The sequence below is a fragment of the Myxocyprinus asiaticus genome, chromosome 24 (genome assembly GCF_019703515.2).
Source record: "Myxocyprinus asiaticus isolate MX2 ecotype Aquarium Trade chromosome 24, UBuf_Myxa_2, whole genome shotgun sequence".
In the NCBI taxonomy this organism is placed as follows: domain Eukaryota; kingdom Metazoa; phylum Chordata; class Actinopteri; order Cypriniformes; family Catostomidae; genus Myxocyprinus; species Myxocyprinus asiaticus.
The window spans coordinates 34180833-34196767 of NC_059367.1; the positions used below are offsets into that span (position 1 = coordinate 34180833).

Here is a 15935-nt window from a genome sequence, read left to right on the forward strand (position 1 = left end):
GAGTAACCACAGGTGTCGTTCATCACATTAACTTTTGGCATGTTCTACTAATGTTTGACAAATTTCACAAAGTTTGAACTTTTGTGATTTAAGTGGCCAGATACATTTTTTGGTGCACTGTAGTGTGTGTGTGTGTGTGTGTGTGTGTGTGTGTGTTACCTCTGAGCGATCCATTGGTGAATAGCTGAAGTGTGGTTCATAAATCATCAGGTCAGGCCTCTCAATGTCTAGAATAGCTTTGTCTTTAGGAATAGCTGCTAGATCCTTATAACCAATAACCTGATTGTCCATTTTGGCCTGGATGAAGTATACAAAAGATGATAAAAATTGAAATCATGATAGGAAACTTTAGAGATACACAAACTTTGAAGAAGCTTCATCAGTTTTCTTTGCTTTTATACAACTATGTTCTTAAAGGAATATTCCAGGTTCAATACAAGTTTAGCTCAGTCGACAGCATTTGCCTCCGAACAGTTTGAAAAGCACATTATTTTCATCCTGTCTCCATATACAGCCTCCGAAGGCAGCATTTTCCTGGTTTCGGATGCAGCACATGTTAACAAATGGCATTGTTGATGGACATCATGAAGATAAGTTGACACGAAAAAGTAGATATTGCACAGATTAAACATATTTGTAGTTAGTGTGTTTTTGTTTTAATTACAGCTCGTAGGAAAAAAATTAAATGACACTAAAACAATATGTAATTATTTTAATTATTTAGCTTAAGCAGACATACAGTTTATAATTTAAAATTTCAGTATACTACAACTCATAGCCTTAAACAACAAAAATAAAAATAAATGCCCTTTTATACTTACCTCAGTCTTTTTTTTATTTTATTTTTTTATCCTCTTTTCTCCCCAGTTTTGGAATGCCCAATTCCCACTACATAGTAGGTCCTCATAGTGACTCCTCAATCCAGGAGGCGGAAAAAAAGTCCCAGTTGTCTCCGCTTTTGAGACAGTCAATCCACGCATCTTATCACGTGACTCACTGTGCATGACACCGCGGAGACTCACAGCATGTGGAGACTCATGCTACACTCCACGATCCACACACAACTTACCACACACCCCACTGAGAGCGAGAACCACTAATCACAACCACGAGGAGGTTACCCCATGTGACTCTACCCTCCCTAGCAACCGGGCCAATTTGGTTGCTTAGGAGACCTGGCTGGAGTCACTCAGCACACCCTGGATTTGAACTTGCGACTCCAGGGGTGGTAGTCAGCGTCAATACTCGCTGAGCTACCCAGGCCCCCTACTTACCTCAGTCTTGTATTGAAAGGCACTTGTATTAAAGTGCTCTGTTGCCCTCAAATTTTTATAAGGATTAATTAACAAAGGAAAAAAACGTGGGATGCTGTACCTGGCTGTTGGTGAAGATGGTGAGTTAACATATTGGAAGTGCGTCCTTTTTATGAGGAAAGTACTCAACACTTAAACGTTTTGGCTGGAGTCTGAACAAAGAGATATCGCTATTCAATGGTTGTGCATATTTACTTTTTTCTGACTATATTATTAAGCTATATTATTAAATGTGATTGAGCCAAACCAATTGATCAAACCATCCTCTGTTTTGCAAAACAACATTCAGGCTCATCGTCCTCCCCCTCCACTAAATAATGATGTTTAAAAATGAGCAGAGCTTACTGTGTTGGCTGTCACTACATGAAATAATTCTACAAGACTGCATTATATAACACCAGCATCATGTAAATAAGATTTAATGATGATCAAGCATGTAACACTTATCAATAGCTCTCTCCTGAAAGCCATTTTATAACTTTATTTTCTGTATAGAGCGCAGCAGTTTCTGCAGCAGAAACGCTGCTGGTGTAAAAGCACACACGTTTTTTTTGCTGCGAAATTGTCGTGACGCACTGCTTCGGTTCAGCTCACATGCGTTAGAAAGAATGCAGCTCAACGATTCAATGCACTACCACTAAAACATGTTCAAGCAGTCAACAAATGATACATAAATATGAATATATATATATATATACAGGTGCATCTCAATAAATTAGAATGTCGTGGAAAAGTTCATTTATTTCAGTAATTCAACTCAAATTGTGAAACTCGTGTATTAAATAAATTCAATGCACACAGACTGAAGTAGTTTAAGTCTTTTGTTCTTCTAATTGTGATGATTTTGGCTCACATTTAACAAAAACCCACCAATTCACTATCTCAAAAAATTAGAATACATCATAAGACCAATAAAAAAAACATTTTTAGTGAATTGTTGGCCTTCTGGAAAGTATGTTCATTTACTGTATATGTACTCAATACTTGGTAGGGGCTCCTTTTGCTTTAATTACTGCCTCAATTCGGCGTGGTATGGAGGTGATCAGTTTGTGGCACTGCTGAGGTGGTATGGAAGCCCAGGTTTCTTTGACAGTGGCCTTCAGCTCATCTGCATTTTTTGGTCTCTTGTTTCTCATTTTCCTCTTGACAATACCCCATAGATTCTCTATGGGGTTCAGGTCTGGTGAGTTTGCTGGCCAGTCAAGCACACTAACACCATGGTCATTTAACCAACTTTTGGTGCTTTTGGCAGTGTGGGCAGGTGCCAAATCCTGCTGGAAAATGAAATCAGCATCTTTAAAAAGCTGGTCAGCAGAAGGAAGCATGAAGTGCTCCAAAAGTTCTTGGTAAATGGGTGCAGTGACTTTGGTTTTCAAAAGACACAATGGACCAACACCAGCAGATGACATTGCACCCCAAATCATCACAGACTGTGGAAACTTAACACTGGACTTCAAGCAACTTGGGCTATGAGCTTCTCCACCCTTCCTCCAGACTCTAGGACCTTGGTTTCCAAATGAAATACAAAACTTGCTCTCATCTGAAAAGAGGACTTTGGACCACTGGGCAACAGTCCAGTTCTTCTTCTCCTTAGCCCAGGTAAGACGCCTCTGACGTTGTCTGTGGTTCAGGAGTGGCTTAACAAGAGGAATATGACAACTGTAGCCAAATTCCTTGACATGTCTGTGTGTGGTTGATTCCTTGACCCCAGCCTCAGTCCATTCCTTGTAAAGTTCACCCAAATTCTTGAATCGATTTTGCTTGACAATCATAAGGCTGCGGTTCTCTCGGTTGGTTGTGCATCTTTTTCTTCCACACTTTTTCCTTCCACTCAAATTCTGTTAACATGCTTGGATACAGCACTCTGTGAACAGCCAGCTTCTTTGGCAATGAATGTTTGTGGCTTACCCTCCTTGTGAAGGGTGTCAATGATTGTCTTCTGGACAACTGTCAGATCAGCAGTCTTCCCCATGATTGTGTAGCCTAGTGAACCAAACTGAGAGACCATTTTGAAGGCTCAGGAAACCTTTGCAGGTGTTTTGAGTTGATTAGCTGATTGGCATGTCACCATATTCTAATTTTTTGAGATAGTGAATTGGTGGGTTTTTGTTAAATGTGAGCCAAAATCATCACAATTAAAAGAACAAAAGACTTAAACTACTTCAGTCTGTGTGCACTGAATTTATTTAATACACGAGTTTCACAATTAGAGTTGAATTACTGAAATAAATGAACTTTTCCACGACATTCTAATTTATTGAGATGCACCTGTATATATATACAGGGAATCTTTTTTAGGCGGTTTTAGGGGGACAATTATGCCACAAATGTTGATGAATTAGCTTAACTTGTATTGAACCCGGAATATTCCTTTAAAAACCCAGTTTGTGGGGCAAAGCACTGGAACTGGACAATATATGCATAAGAATGTATAATGCTCCACGATCTGTGGTAAAAGCATTGTTATTTACACCTAAAAGGTGTTATAGGTGTTTGAGTGTAATCAGTTATTAAAAGATGAGTTACATATCTGTGCCCATAGAATTCTGTAGAAAATACTGCAGATTTCCACAGAATTTTAATGACAATTATTCACAAAGTTGTACACATTCCCTGCCCTAATATGTTTATAATGTATTATGCTTTCCGCTACTAATAAGAGTGTAATACTCCAAGTTGAATTTTAACACATTTTATTATAACTTAATCCATTCTGCAGAATTCTGCCAGATTTTTCCACCCACAATCAACACAGAAAAAGTGAACAAAAAAAAAAAAAAAGTGCTGTTTCCATGTGGGCCTGCAGTAGTTATGTCTAATCTTACAGTATGCAATAATATCTGGAGAGCATGCTGAGATCATATCCCATAATAACATGCATTGCTCCAGTATACACACCACTATAGTGACCGCTGGGGATCCAGGAACAGGCCCTCCACGGAGAGAACACACACTGCCCGGGGAGGTGCGGGCCGATTGCTGTTCACATAGAACACAGTTCAAAGATCAAACATGAACCTTTTTATTATTATTTTAATAATACGAGTTCTTATTAAGAAAAGACTGATTCATGTTGCTTTCATTTCACATATAATCTACTCTGCATAATTACCTTATGCATCATCATTTTGAATGAGAAATCACTCCCTCTGTGAGGTCACTGTGAAAGGGACACAAGTGTAAATAAAGAATGAAAGGTGGTTTAGACACATCAGACAGATGAGTTCTGGAAGCATCTACACAATTCACTGCAGATGTACATGTGACCAGGATTGATTTACAGGTGCTTTTCAACAACCCTGTAAAGGAATGTTCTGGTTAAGCTCTATCACATTTTTATTACCACAAAAAATAATTTAGACTTTTACAAACAAATACAGTTTGTAAAATCAAACAAAAATAGTGTTTAAATGGAAATCTATGGGACAAGGCATTGCATCGGTATAAATGTTAAAATAAACACTGTTTCAACAGTATAGCCAAGATTTAAACATTTGGGTGTATTAAAATGAGACTAGTGTAATAGAGACCTTGCCTATGCAAAGATAAAATTCAAGCTAATATACATGTGTCCAAATGTCTACACTTTGCTGCATGGACTGTCCGTTATTTACTTCAATAGTCCTGTTGTTTACAAGAAGCAAACTCCACTCATAGGAATGATGTCAGTAATGAATAAACGATCATTATCTCAAAATAAACCCTGACACGGTGATCAGGACCCCAACGCAGTGGATTTCACCACTGAATTGAGTTATTGACCAATCAGAATCAAGTTTTGCTAAGCATGATGTAATAAAATACACTACCTGGCCAAAAAAAAAAAAAAAAGTTGCCGTTTGGATTTAAATAAACAGATGCTTAAGAGCCTATGATTGGATCATTATTGCAGAGATTAATATGTTTCAGCTGGCAACAATTCTTTTAACCCTAACTGATGCAGTGTGTAGCTTCTCATTTTTTAAACAACCATGTCAGAAAACATATCCCATGGTCGTGGAAAAGATGTTACTGTGTTTCATAAGGGGCAAATTATTGGCCCGCATCAAGCAAAGAAAACAAGGAGATTGCTGAAATTACTGGAAATGGGTTAAGAACTGTCCTACGCATTGCGCTATGCATGTAGCGCATGTGGAGGCTCACGCTATTCTCCGCGGCATCACGCACCCCACCGAGAACGAGAACCACATTATGGTGACCACGAGGAGTTTAAGCCAACGTGACTCTTCCCACCCTAGCAACTGGGCCAATTGGTTGCCTAGGAGTCACTCAGCATGCCCTGGATTCGTCTTTACTTGCTGAGCTACCCAGGCCCCCCTGTCCTACGCATTATTCAAACCTGGAAGTGGATAGTGGTGAACCGTCAGCTTCGCGGAAGAAATGTGGTTGGAAAAAAAATCTTGAATGATCGTGAACAGAGATCACTAAAACACTAGGTGAAGTCACATCATAAAAATCGACAGTAGAACTCATGGCTATGTTTAAGAGGGAGAGAGACTGGGGGGGGGGGCAGAAAGCGCATGCCGTTGTTGGGGGGTCGCGACGCCGAGGAGATATGGTGTGGTGGTACTGGAGCGGTTTGCCAGAAGGTGGAGGAGCTCACTGCCAGGAGCGGAGGAGCCGCTGCCGTCCACCAGGGAGTGGGAGAGCTTACTGCCTTCCGCCAGGAGGTGGAGGAGCCGTTGACGTCTGCCGGGAGGTGGAGGAGCCTGCTGCCGTCCACTAGGAGGCGAGGTCCAGTGCCATTGCCCGGCGTCACAGAGGAACGCTGTCCAGCTGGCCGAGGACCAGGCGAGAGCGTGTCTGGGGACCGGCAAGCCACTTTTTCTCTCTCTCTCCTCTCTCTCTCTTTCCTCTCCCTTCCCTCATCTCTCTCAGTTTCCCAGGAGGCGGGGAGGGCTGGCCAGAGGAAGGATGGCCGAAAGGGCAACACCTCCCCTCCAGGAAGGGGGGGGAGTAAGTCAGGCCAGAGGTTTCCCTGGCCTGAATCTGGTGGTGGAGAAGTATGACGAGGAAGGGGGCGTGACTGGGCCATGATGACGCATGCCTGGCACTGATTTGACTAATCAGCGGGCGAGAGATAAGGGGGGACAGGAGACACCAGTTCGAGAAAGACAGAGAGACGCACGAAGCTGTGTGTTTGTTTTGCAGTTTATGTTATGTTTGAGTTCAGTTTGTTATTAAAGTTTTACATTGACTGTTCAGCTGGTTTCCACCTCCTCCTTGCCCATCTTAAGAACCTTGTTACAAAGAGCATTTCCACACACACAATGCGATGAGAAGTTACAGGATTAGGACTAAACAGCTGTGTGTCCAGAAGAAAGCCACTTGTCAGTGAGGCTAATCGGAAAAACAACTTCAATTTCTAGGGAGCATAAAGATTGGCCTGTGGAGCAATGGAAACAGGTCATGTGGTCTGATGAGTCCATATTTACCCTATACAAAGTGATGGGGGCGTCAGGGTAAGAAGGGAAGCACATGACGCGATGTACCCATCATGCATAGTGCCCACTGTACAAGCCTCTGGAGGCAGTGTTATGATCTGGGGTTGCTTCAATTGGTCAGGTCTAGGCTCAGCAACCTTATGCGGCAATAAAATGAAGTCAGCCGACTACCTGAATGTACTGAATGACCAGGTTATCCCATCAATGGATTTTTTCTTCCCTGACAACACAGGAATATTCCAGGACGACAATGGCAAGATTCATCAGGCTTAAACTGTGAAAGAGAGGTTCAGTGAGCATGAGGAATCATTTTCACACATGAATTGGCCACCACAGAGTCCTGACCTTAACCCCATTGAAAGTCTTTGGGATGTGCTGGAGAAGACTTTACGGAGTGGTTCGACTCTCCTGTCATCAATACAAGATCTCGGCCAAAAATTAATGCAACTCTGGATGGAAATAATTGTTGTGACGTTGCATAAGGTTTTCGAAACAATGCCACAACGAATGCATGCCGTAATCAAAGCTAAAGGTGGTCCAACAAAATATTAGAGTATGCAACATTTTTTTGGCCAGGAAGTGGATAATATAAGAGTGCTTTATATATAAGAACTTATCTGAGTGGTCAATTAGTATTGGTTGTTCAGTGACAGATTCTTAAATGTATGAAATTAATAACATTTTTGTCTCCCCCAATCTTGAATATACGTAATACTTGACTGACCTCAAAATATTCTTTTATGTCACCTTCAATAAAGAGACCCCAGTAGAAGGTAGCCTGAGGCTAATACACACACAGTACAGTAAAACCAGCAGTGTAAAGTCCTTACATCCTAATGCAGTGAATGAGTCTATGGACTATGAGCACAATCAAAGTGTTTCTCTGGGCTTTTCTGATGCACCATCACACAAAAGCTTAATTCTAGCATCCTGAGTTCTTTGTATTCTGTTGAAAGGATACATATTCCAATCCTTTTTAAACGATAATACAGTAATAAAAAGCTTTGCAGAATGGCTTTACAATGAAAAATAGCACAGAAAAAATATTTTAAAAAATAAATTATAATAAAGACAGTTGGGCCCATATCAGAAATGTATCTAATTATTGTCATAGAGCAAAGATCTGAAACAAGCATAAACATTTTGCCATCTTATTGGTTCTCATGTGCTCCAGATGTTTTCTACTTTATCTATGCTATATGAGCACATACGCAGCACTTTAGCTGGGCCACTCTGGAGCCAGACCCTGTCAGTGTGATGGCTTTAAAAGAAGGGCAGAAGTCTGAATGGTTCTCTAGTTTGTGTGCAGCTATGTTGTGTTTTCTGTTGTTAATATCACTGGTGGCCCTGTTGAAGCGAAACAAAACGGGTTTTCACTTAAAGGCCTGTCTCGCTCATGCAGTAACTACTGTTGCTCTCGTGCAGGGAGCTCTAAGCTAGCATGTAGTCTGTCTCATGAATGTGCATAGGGGAACAACGGTTGGTGAAGATTTTTACAGGGGTAAGTAAACAATGACTGAACTTTCATTTTTGGGTGAACTTATCCTTAAATAAAACAGTTGTGTAGCAATGGGGAAACTATATACAAGCAAAACTGCTGCTGAGAAGTATACTTAAACTTCCATTAAGTACACCCGAGGTGGTAATGCAGTCATGACACGTAGCATCATCAATTGACAACGCGCAGCGGATTGGCCGTTACACCTCGGGTGTGCAGACAGAAGGAGGGAGAAGGGGGAGGGCAGACAAACAGAATGTATAGAGAGGATGGATAAAAAGACAAATAGGAGAAGGTTGGGCGAGGGATGTGGTGGAAAGAGGGATGAGAATGATAAAAACACACTACATCCTGCAATCACCACAGACGAATAGTGCGATGGGTGACTCAGAGTTCCTTCCCCCACTAAACCAAGAAGTATGTCAAGTGCAATAAAAAGATCCTGCAAGTAGTCTTAAAATTAGTACAATTTGGATTAGTATTGAAACTGTGGAATAAAGTGAGGATTAAACAGTCCAGAAAACTACAGTAGCAGCATATCACAGATTTTATTCCATTATTCCTTTGGCCCCTAAAAATGCCATCTGAAACCCCTGCTGTAAAAAAAAACAGGTCATATCAGAGTCAAAACATCATAAAATCAAAATTGGTGTTTGTGGCTTTTAGTCCAGTGTACTTCTAGTGTACTCCTAAAAGTTGACAAAATAAACTTATAAACAGTCTTTCACTTCAGAGAAAATGGATGAAAAATATTGATGAGCTTATAATTTTGTCCAATAAAATACTCTCTAGAATGAGAAGGTCCCTTCTGTCTAAAACCACCTGCCAATAATTAGCAATAGCAAGTAGCTGGAAAATGGCTATCCCATGACACTTCCTGTTTCAATAGGAAATATGTCAACACAGGAAAGAAAACTGTGCTCGTTAACCCATTTAATGTGATCTTTAAGCTGGAAAAGTTGCTCAAACAGATTAAACTGTATTTGGAACATGGCTAGGAAGCAGCTCAACCAGGTCCCTACAAGTTTAGCTAAGGTGGTATTCTAGCTCTAAACAGGATGACGGAGATATTCACTGGCTTGACCATGGCCCCAGCAGCTGGTGGTCAGCTGATCAACCACCTAAACCACCTTGCACCAGCTAGAAACCATGTAAAACTAGCTACAGTACCAGTACCATGGATTTTCCAGCAGGGACTGCTGCAGTCGGCAACTGACTGTAAATGATGCAACAATAAACCCATCTAAAGGCCAATTCACACACAAAACAAACTCCAACAAACTCTTACATTCTAAAGTTGGCAGTTAAATATAGAATGGTGAGAAGCATAAGTGACATTATCAAATCGGCCCAACAAATGAACACAGAGTGAACACACTGACCCAACAAAACCCAACAAACGTGTTCCATACTTTCTTTGTAATCATTTGGGCAGAGACAATGTGAAAGACAGACAGATTTAAAGAGAGAGACAAATCATAAAGAGAAATTGAGAACAGTTAAATCTTACCTCAGGCATTGAGAAGGTTCATGTCACTCATTTGCAGGGCCTCTGAGCCTTGGATCATTCCTGAAACAACAAAAAGCAGGAATATCATTAAACAGACTCATGCTCATACTTCAGAAAGTCAACTGTTCAGTGTTCATGAATGCAACCAGTTACATCCTGCAATCAGCATGATGACAAAAATCTGCTTATTCCAGATCTCTGTAACCGAGGGGTGAAAGCAAACATGAAATTCTGTTGCAACCCATGAAATCTGATGAAGCATAATGGAGTGCTTCCTCTTCAGGCTGTGTCTCTGGATATTGATCCACAGGCTAGGCATCTGAATCCACACAAGTCAAAATCACTCAATTATTCTTGCCTCAGTGAACTCTGACCTTGCTCTGAAATGATGATTTCTCAAAAGAACAATATTGACTGTGAACTTTAAAGGATATCGAAAAGGATACAGGATAAATTGATTTCTGAAAAACAATGCAATAGGATGGGGGTAAATTGAATGAGGTAATTTCATTTTATTCAGTATTAAATCTTAAGTATGTAATTTCTTCATCACTAGGGCCACCAAATGGAATTGCAATAATAAACATTATTTTCAAAACAGCTTTCTGAATATGCCTCCTTCTGCCATTGATCGAACAAACAGATAGTCCCACCCCAACTCATGCCATTGGTTGAGTCAAATTTATTGTCTCTCTTCAGACTAGTCGCTTAAAACAAACAGAGGAATTTTCATAGCGCCACAGAGACACAGAAAATGTACCTATGAATTGCTTACTTATGGCTGTCTCTGCATATTAAGCTGGGATAGAAGAAAGTATATTAACATTGAAAAAGTTACATCCTTCAGCTTATTTATGCCTGATAATTAAATTCCTACTAAAGGTTGTTAAATCTGATTGGTTTTAATTTTTTTACTCTTCAAGACATCTAAAGAAACATAATTGTGAATGTAGAGCTGGTAGCATTTATGAACACTGTAAAAAGTGAAACTGGACTGTAGTAACTTTAAGGAACTATTTCTGATTGAGTTGATGCATAGAGAAATGAATTTCCTTTGGTGTAATGTAGTCAGGTTTATTGAAATTAAAGACCCCAAGAACTGTCTTTATGAGCGCAGTTTTCGGTCTTGTGTTGACGCATTTCCTATACGATTTTGTGTATTTTAAATGGTAGATAGCAGCTTCTGGTTTCTGTTTAGTCATCTAATTTGAGTAATTAAACTGCATATAAAGGAATTGTTTTTTGTGGGTTTTTTCCCCTTTTTCACCCAATTTGGAATGCCCAATTCCCAGTGTACTTTTAAGTCCTCATGGTTTTGTTGTGATTTGCCTCAATCTGGGTGGCGGAGGATGAATCCCATTTGCCTCCGTGTCTGAGACCATCAACCCACACATCTTGTCACGTGGCTTGTTGAGTATGTTGCCACGGAGACAAAGCGCGTGTGGAGGCTTCTTGTCAACGTCACTCATCTTTGCCCAACTCACCACGTGCCCCACTGAGAACTAACCACATTATAGTGACCATGAGGAGGTTACCCCATGTGACTCTACCCTCCCTAGCAACCAGGCCAATTTGGTTGCTTAGGAAACCTGGCTGGAGTCACTCAGCACGCCCTGGGATTCGAACTAGTGAACTCCAGGGTTGGTAGCCAGAGTCTTTACCACTGAGCTACCCAGGCCCCAATCATATACCACGGATGGTATGTGCACATAAGCAATCACATTTTCTCACAAAAGACTGAATCAAAATAATTGCACATACAGTGCACAGTGAATATGACATTTACTTCTAGTGCACTTGAAGAGCTTTTAATTTGAAGTTGCTCTCATGCGCTTGTGCAGATCCAGTGAGAGCAGCAATCTACTGACTGCCTCTAGTTTACTTTCGGCTAAAGCAGGTATTTAAATTGTATGCAGTATGATATAAATATGATATGTAATATGATATAAAAATAATATGAATGTTTAGATTATATTTTAAGTAGTGTTTATGCTGCCTCATTATTATCAACGAAGCTTGTGCTTGCAAATATCTGTTCAGGTGTAAATGTGTAAAATGTGCTGTAAACATGCCCATATTAGAAAGTCAGCATATTAGATTGATTTCTGAAGGATCATGTGACACCGAAGATCACAGGAATAAATTGCATTTGACAATATATTCAAATAGAAAAGTTATTTTAAATTGTAAAAATATTTCACAATATCACTGTTTTTGCTGTATTTTGGATCAAATAAATGCAGCCTTGGTGAGCAGAAGAGACTTCTTTTATAAACATTAAAAAATCGTACAGATCTAAAACTATTAAACGGTAGTGTAGGTCTAAAGTTTTTAAGTAAAGTCTTTATGTAAAGAAAATGTATAGTCAGATTACTTCTTTTAACTTAAACTACAAACAATACATACAATCAATAAGTCTCCTCACATTCATTCTCTCTCAGGGGAGGGGTCTTTGTCTCCTCAGGTGTGAATCACATTAATATTCATGATCATCCACGCCTCCTCGCATATGGCCTTTCAAACACTAAAAGTGTCTAACAAAAGTTAAATGACTATATCGTTTTGTATGAATGAGTGATCAGGATGGTTTCACATCATTTTTGTAGCAAAAACTCTAGGCTACAAGATCCAGTTCTCAAAAGTCTTGTGAACAAATATCTAGTATGTGTTATATGGCCTTATTTCAGTGACTTAAATTTTTTGTTTTTTCAAAAACCACGCATAAACGTTATTTTCTCAGAAATACAAACATGTACATACATGTTGTTCACATATTATTGTAGCCCAGTTTGTGCTGAATACAGTGGTATCAGACTTTAGCCATTAATATGTTTTTAAGCAACTGAAAAAAGCACAAATGTCAAGGCATGTCAAAACTTCTCCAGGGCCCAAAACACCCTCAGACCCCAGAGGGTTAAAGCCTCTGAAAGCAACATTTTCAGCTTTTGCATGAAGCCATTGATTCTCAATGTGATAATGCACAGTTTAAATATAGTATTTCTATGGAAAAATAGCGCTAAAGTACACATTTGTGTACGTTGTGTTTAGCAGCATGGCATTTCATGATAAATTGCTTTTAAAATGGCATATCGAGGGGCCTGGGTAGCTCAGCGAGTAAAAAAGACGCTGACTACCACCCCTGAAGTTGCGAGTTCGAATCCAGGGCATGCTGAGTGACTCCAGCCAGGTCACCTAAGCAACCAAATTGGCCCGGTTGCTAGGGTGGGTAGAGTCACATTAGGTTAACCTCCTCGTGGTTGCTATAATGTGGTTCGCTCTCAGTGGGGCGCGTGGTGAGTTGTGCATTGATGCCGCAGAGAATAGCGTGGGCCTCCACATGCGCTATGTCTCCACGGTAACGTGCTCAACAAGCCACGTGATAAGATGCGCAGATTGATGGTCTCAGACGCGGAGGCAACTGAGATTCGTCCTCCGCTACCCGGATTGAGGCGAGTCACTACACTACCACAAGGACTTAGAGCGCATTGGGATTTGGGCATTCCAAATTGGGGAGAAAAAGGGGAGAAAAAAATGGCATATCGGATGAAACTAGAGACTCTAATCTTTTGACTCAAACAGGTTTCAATGTAAAAACTTAATTAGGTTTAGATGTAGTTTTGTTGGCGTTTCTCCCAAAGACAAACTCCACTGTGATCGGCGCCATGTTGTTTTGTTACATGACTCCATAAGTCAAAAGTTTAACCCTTTACTGACAGAACAGAGTCTCTTGAACTGAGATCAGTCAGTTTAAATGAATTTAAATTATGCGTTGCGTATAGTGAAGCCAAAATACAATGTCTACGCATGTGTAAGCAGTGTCGTATGAAAAGCTTTTTAAATAAGATATCTGCATGTTTGCAGACGGTATGTAATTGAAGTTTTACTGATATTTGCCTTTATACCATTGGATAAGACAGTTAAAAGTTAAAGGGAACTGTTGAGGAAAGAGAGAGAGAGCGAGAGACAGAGAGAGAGAATGAAACACACAAGCACTTTAAACATCAAGAGCTTTGGCGTGTCTGTCGCTGCTTAGATACACTGAGACATTGTACTTAGATGGCTGCTTCACATGCAAGCAGGCGATTCTCATAGTGGTGAATTCTCAGGGCCAGCAAAGCCTTCTCTGCTGGCCTAACATGCTAAATAAATAAATATTTTTCATCCTTTCATTCTCAATCACCTTTTTGCCTATGTATTTTTAATCGCTTTCCACTCTTAATTAATCTACAAACAAATAGAGAAAAATGAAAAGTTTATCCAGTCAGAATTTATTCCTTGATGCTTACAAGCGAAGTGTGACAACTGTTTCACAAATCACATGCCCGAAGCAGTGCATAAGTTTGAGCTCCACCCCGTCAGGCCTTCAGAATTTCTTCAGAATCCCTCAAAAGTGCAAATGAATGAGCATCTAAAGTCAGATTGTCAGATTCATCAGCCAATCAGATTGATTTATTTGTTCTTCGTGGGTGTGATCTTTAGGAAATGTCCCGGTCGAGGCCTTCTAGCTGGTCTTGAGTGACGCAATCACGCTTTAAGTGATGTACGTGATTTGAATTGTCATCACTGCCACAATCACCACTGAGAAAGAGATCCTTATGGATTTAAAAACCTGAGATGTTCTGCATGACTGTGTGATTGCTTAATTTATTAAACAGGAAAGGAGGACTGATTTTCACTTCAAGCAAATTGGTCAGTGCTTTTTGTATTGTTATAGCAACATCAGGAGTTTTCTAAGTGTAAATTAGGCTGATTGAGGATTCAGTGTTGGATCAAGTTTTGAAAAGTAGTGCTGCGTTCCATTCAACTCGGAAAGTCGGATTTTATAACTTCCTACTAGGAAAAGTGCAATGGAATGCATCTTTAAGTCAGAATTACAACTTGTATGCTCCTGCAGAAATTCTCAACTCCGATTTTGGCGAGATGCAGGGGCATGATGTCACACAAACATGTCGACACTCAGGGAGATATACAAAGTGATAAACATTCACTTTATTAAGTAATATCGATAAATGAGTTTGTTTCCACATTACATGATATTAAAGCTTGTTTAACAAACGCCTGCAGAAACAGAAAATAAAACATTATAATCTCTTTTGATAATCGTACACATGAGCACAAATGCTAGCGCTGCAGCATTGTTTATCAGTTGGGTTGCTAGGAGACATCTCTAATGAGAGTCAAACCCCTGCTAAGCTAACGGGAGCATTGCAGTTCCGAATATCGGGGAATGGAATGCATTTATAGTCGGAGATATCAAGTAGGAATTTCCCACATCCAACATGAATAGAACGCAGCATAACTGTGTACCCTGACGAAACGAAATTTATTGCAAGCAACATTTAAATCGCAAATATTATTAGATACATTTTTGAAAAATTATGATTTTTGACGTTCATTTCACAAAACAGTCATGCTCCAGTTAAAATGAGGCTTGCATGAGCATAAGTGTCATTTCAAGTTCTCGCTTTCGTGCGTGGACGTGTTTTTAAAATGTCAGTTGGTATTATTAGTTGACTGCCACGTAATGTATGATAGTGTCTTATTCATTGTGAAACAGTGTTTTCTTAATGGCATGAATCGCACTGAAGGCCTAGACTTAAAATGCCTGGCCCGCGGCTGGATTCTCAGCATTCTTGTGGCTTGAGAATCTAATCGGCCAAATGAAAAAATCTGTCAGCCGATGCCAGTAGTTTAAAAATTCCCAATAACAGCCAATTCATCGGTCGACAACTAGTGTGTATCTAAAAGTTGATTTGAAAAAGGTACAAAACAGGGGCAGTGGTGGCTCAGTGGTTAAGGCTCTAGGTTACTGATTAGATGGTCAGGGGTTCAATCCCCAATACTGCCAAGATGCCACTGTTGGTACCTTAAGCAAGGCCCTTGACCCAATCTGCTCCAGGTGCACCATATCATGGCTGACCCTGCACTCTAACCCCAGCTTGGCTGGGATATGTGAAAAAAAAGAATTTTACTGTATATGTGTAATAAATAAAATTATTATTATAAATTAAAACTCCAATTTTCATCTGATGGGGTATTTTTTGTAATATTATTTTTGATGTGAATAAAGCCAATTACTGTAATTTTGATAACTGTAGCCAACAAAACATTTTTACACTACAGTCATTATCCTCCCGACACCCCCGCAAGACTGCTGTGTGCATTTTCCA

General features: G+C 40.0%; 1 protein-coding gene across 4 annotated transcripts in view; it reads right to left on the reverse strand.

The window, feature by feature from the left end:
- LOC127414648 (dematin-like) overlaps positions 1-15935 on the reverse strand; it is a 47688-nt gene that overhangs the window by 17333 nt on the left and 14420 nt on the right. The window contains exons 2-5 of one of the 4 annotated variants that reach the window (XM_051652841.1): positions 9766-9825; positions 4426-4473; positions 4212-4292; positions 160-297 (exon numbers count right to left, since the gene is read on the reverse strand). In XM_051652841.1, the coding sequence (XP_051508801.1) occupies positions 160-297; positions 4212-4292; positions 4426-4440 (234 nt within the window). In that variant the 5' untranslated portion in view covers positions 4441-4473; positions 9766-9825. The remainder of the gene's footprint in view (positions 1-159; positions 298-4211; positions 4293-4425; positions 4474-9765; positions 9826-15935) is intronic. The other 3 variants (XM_051652845.1, XM_051652842.1, XM_051652844.1) reach the window with 3 other exon arrangements.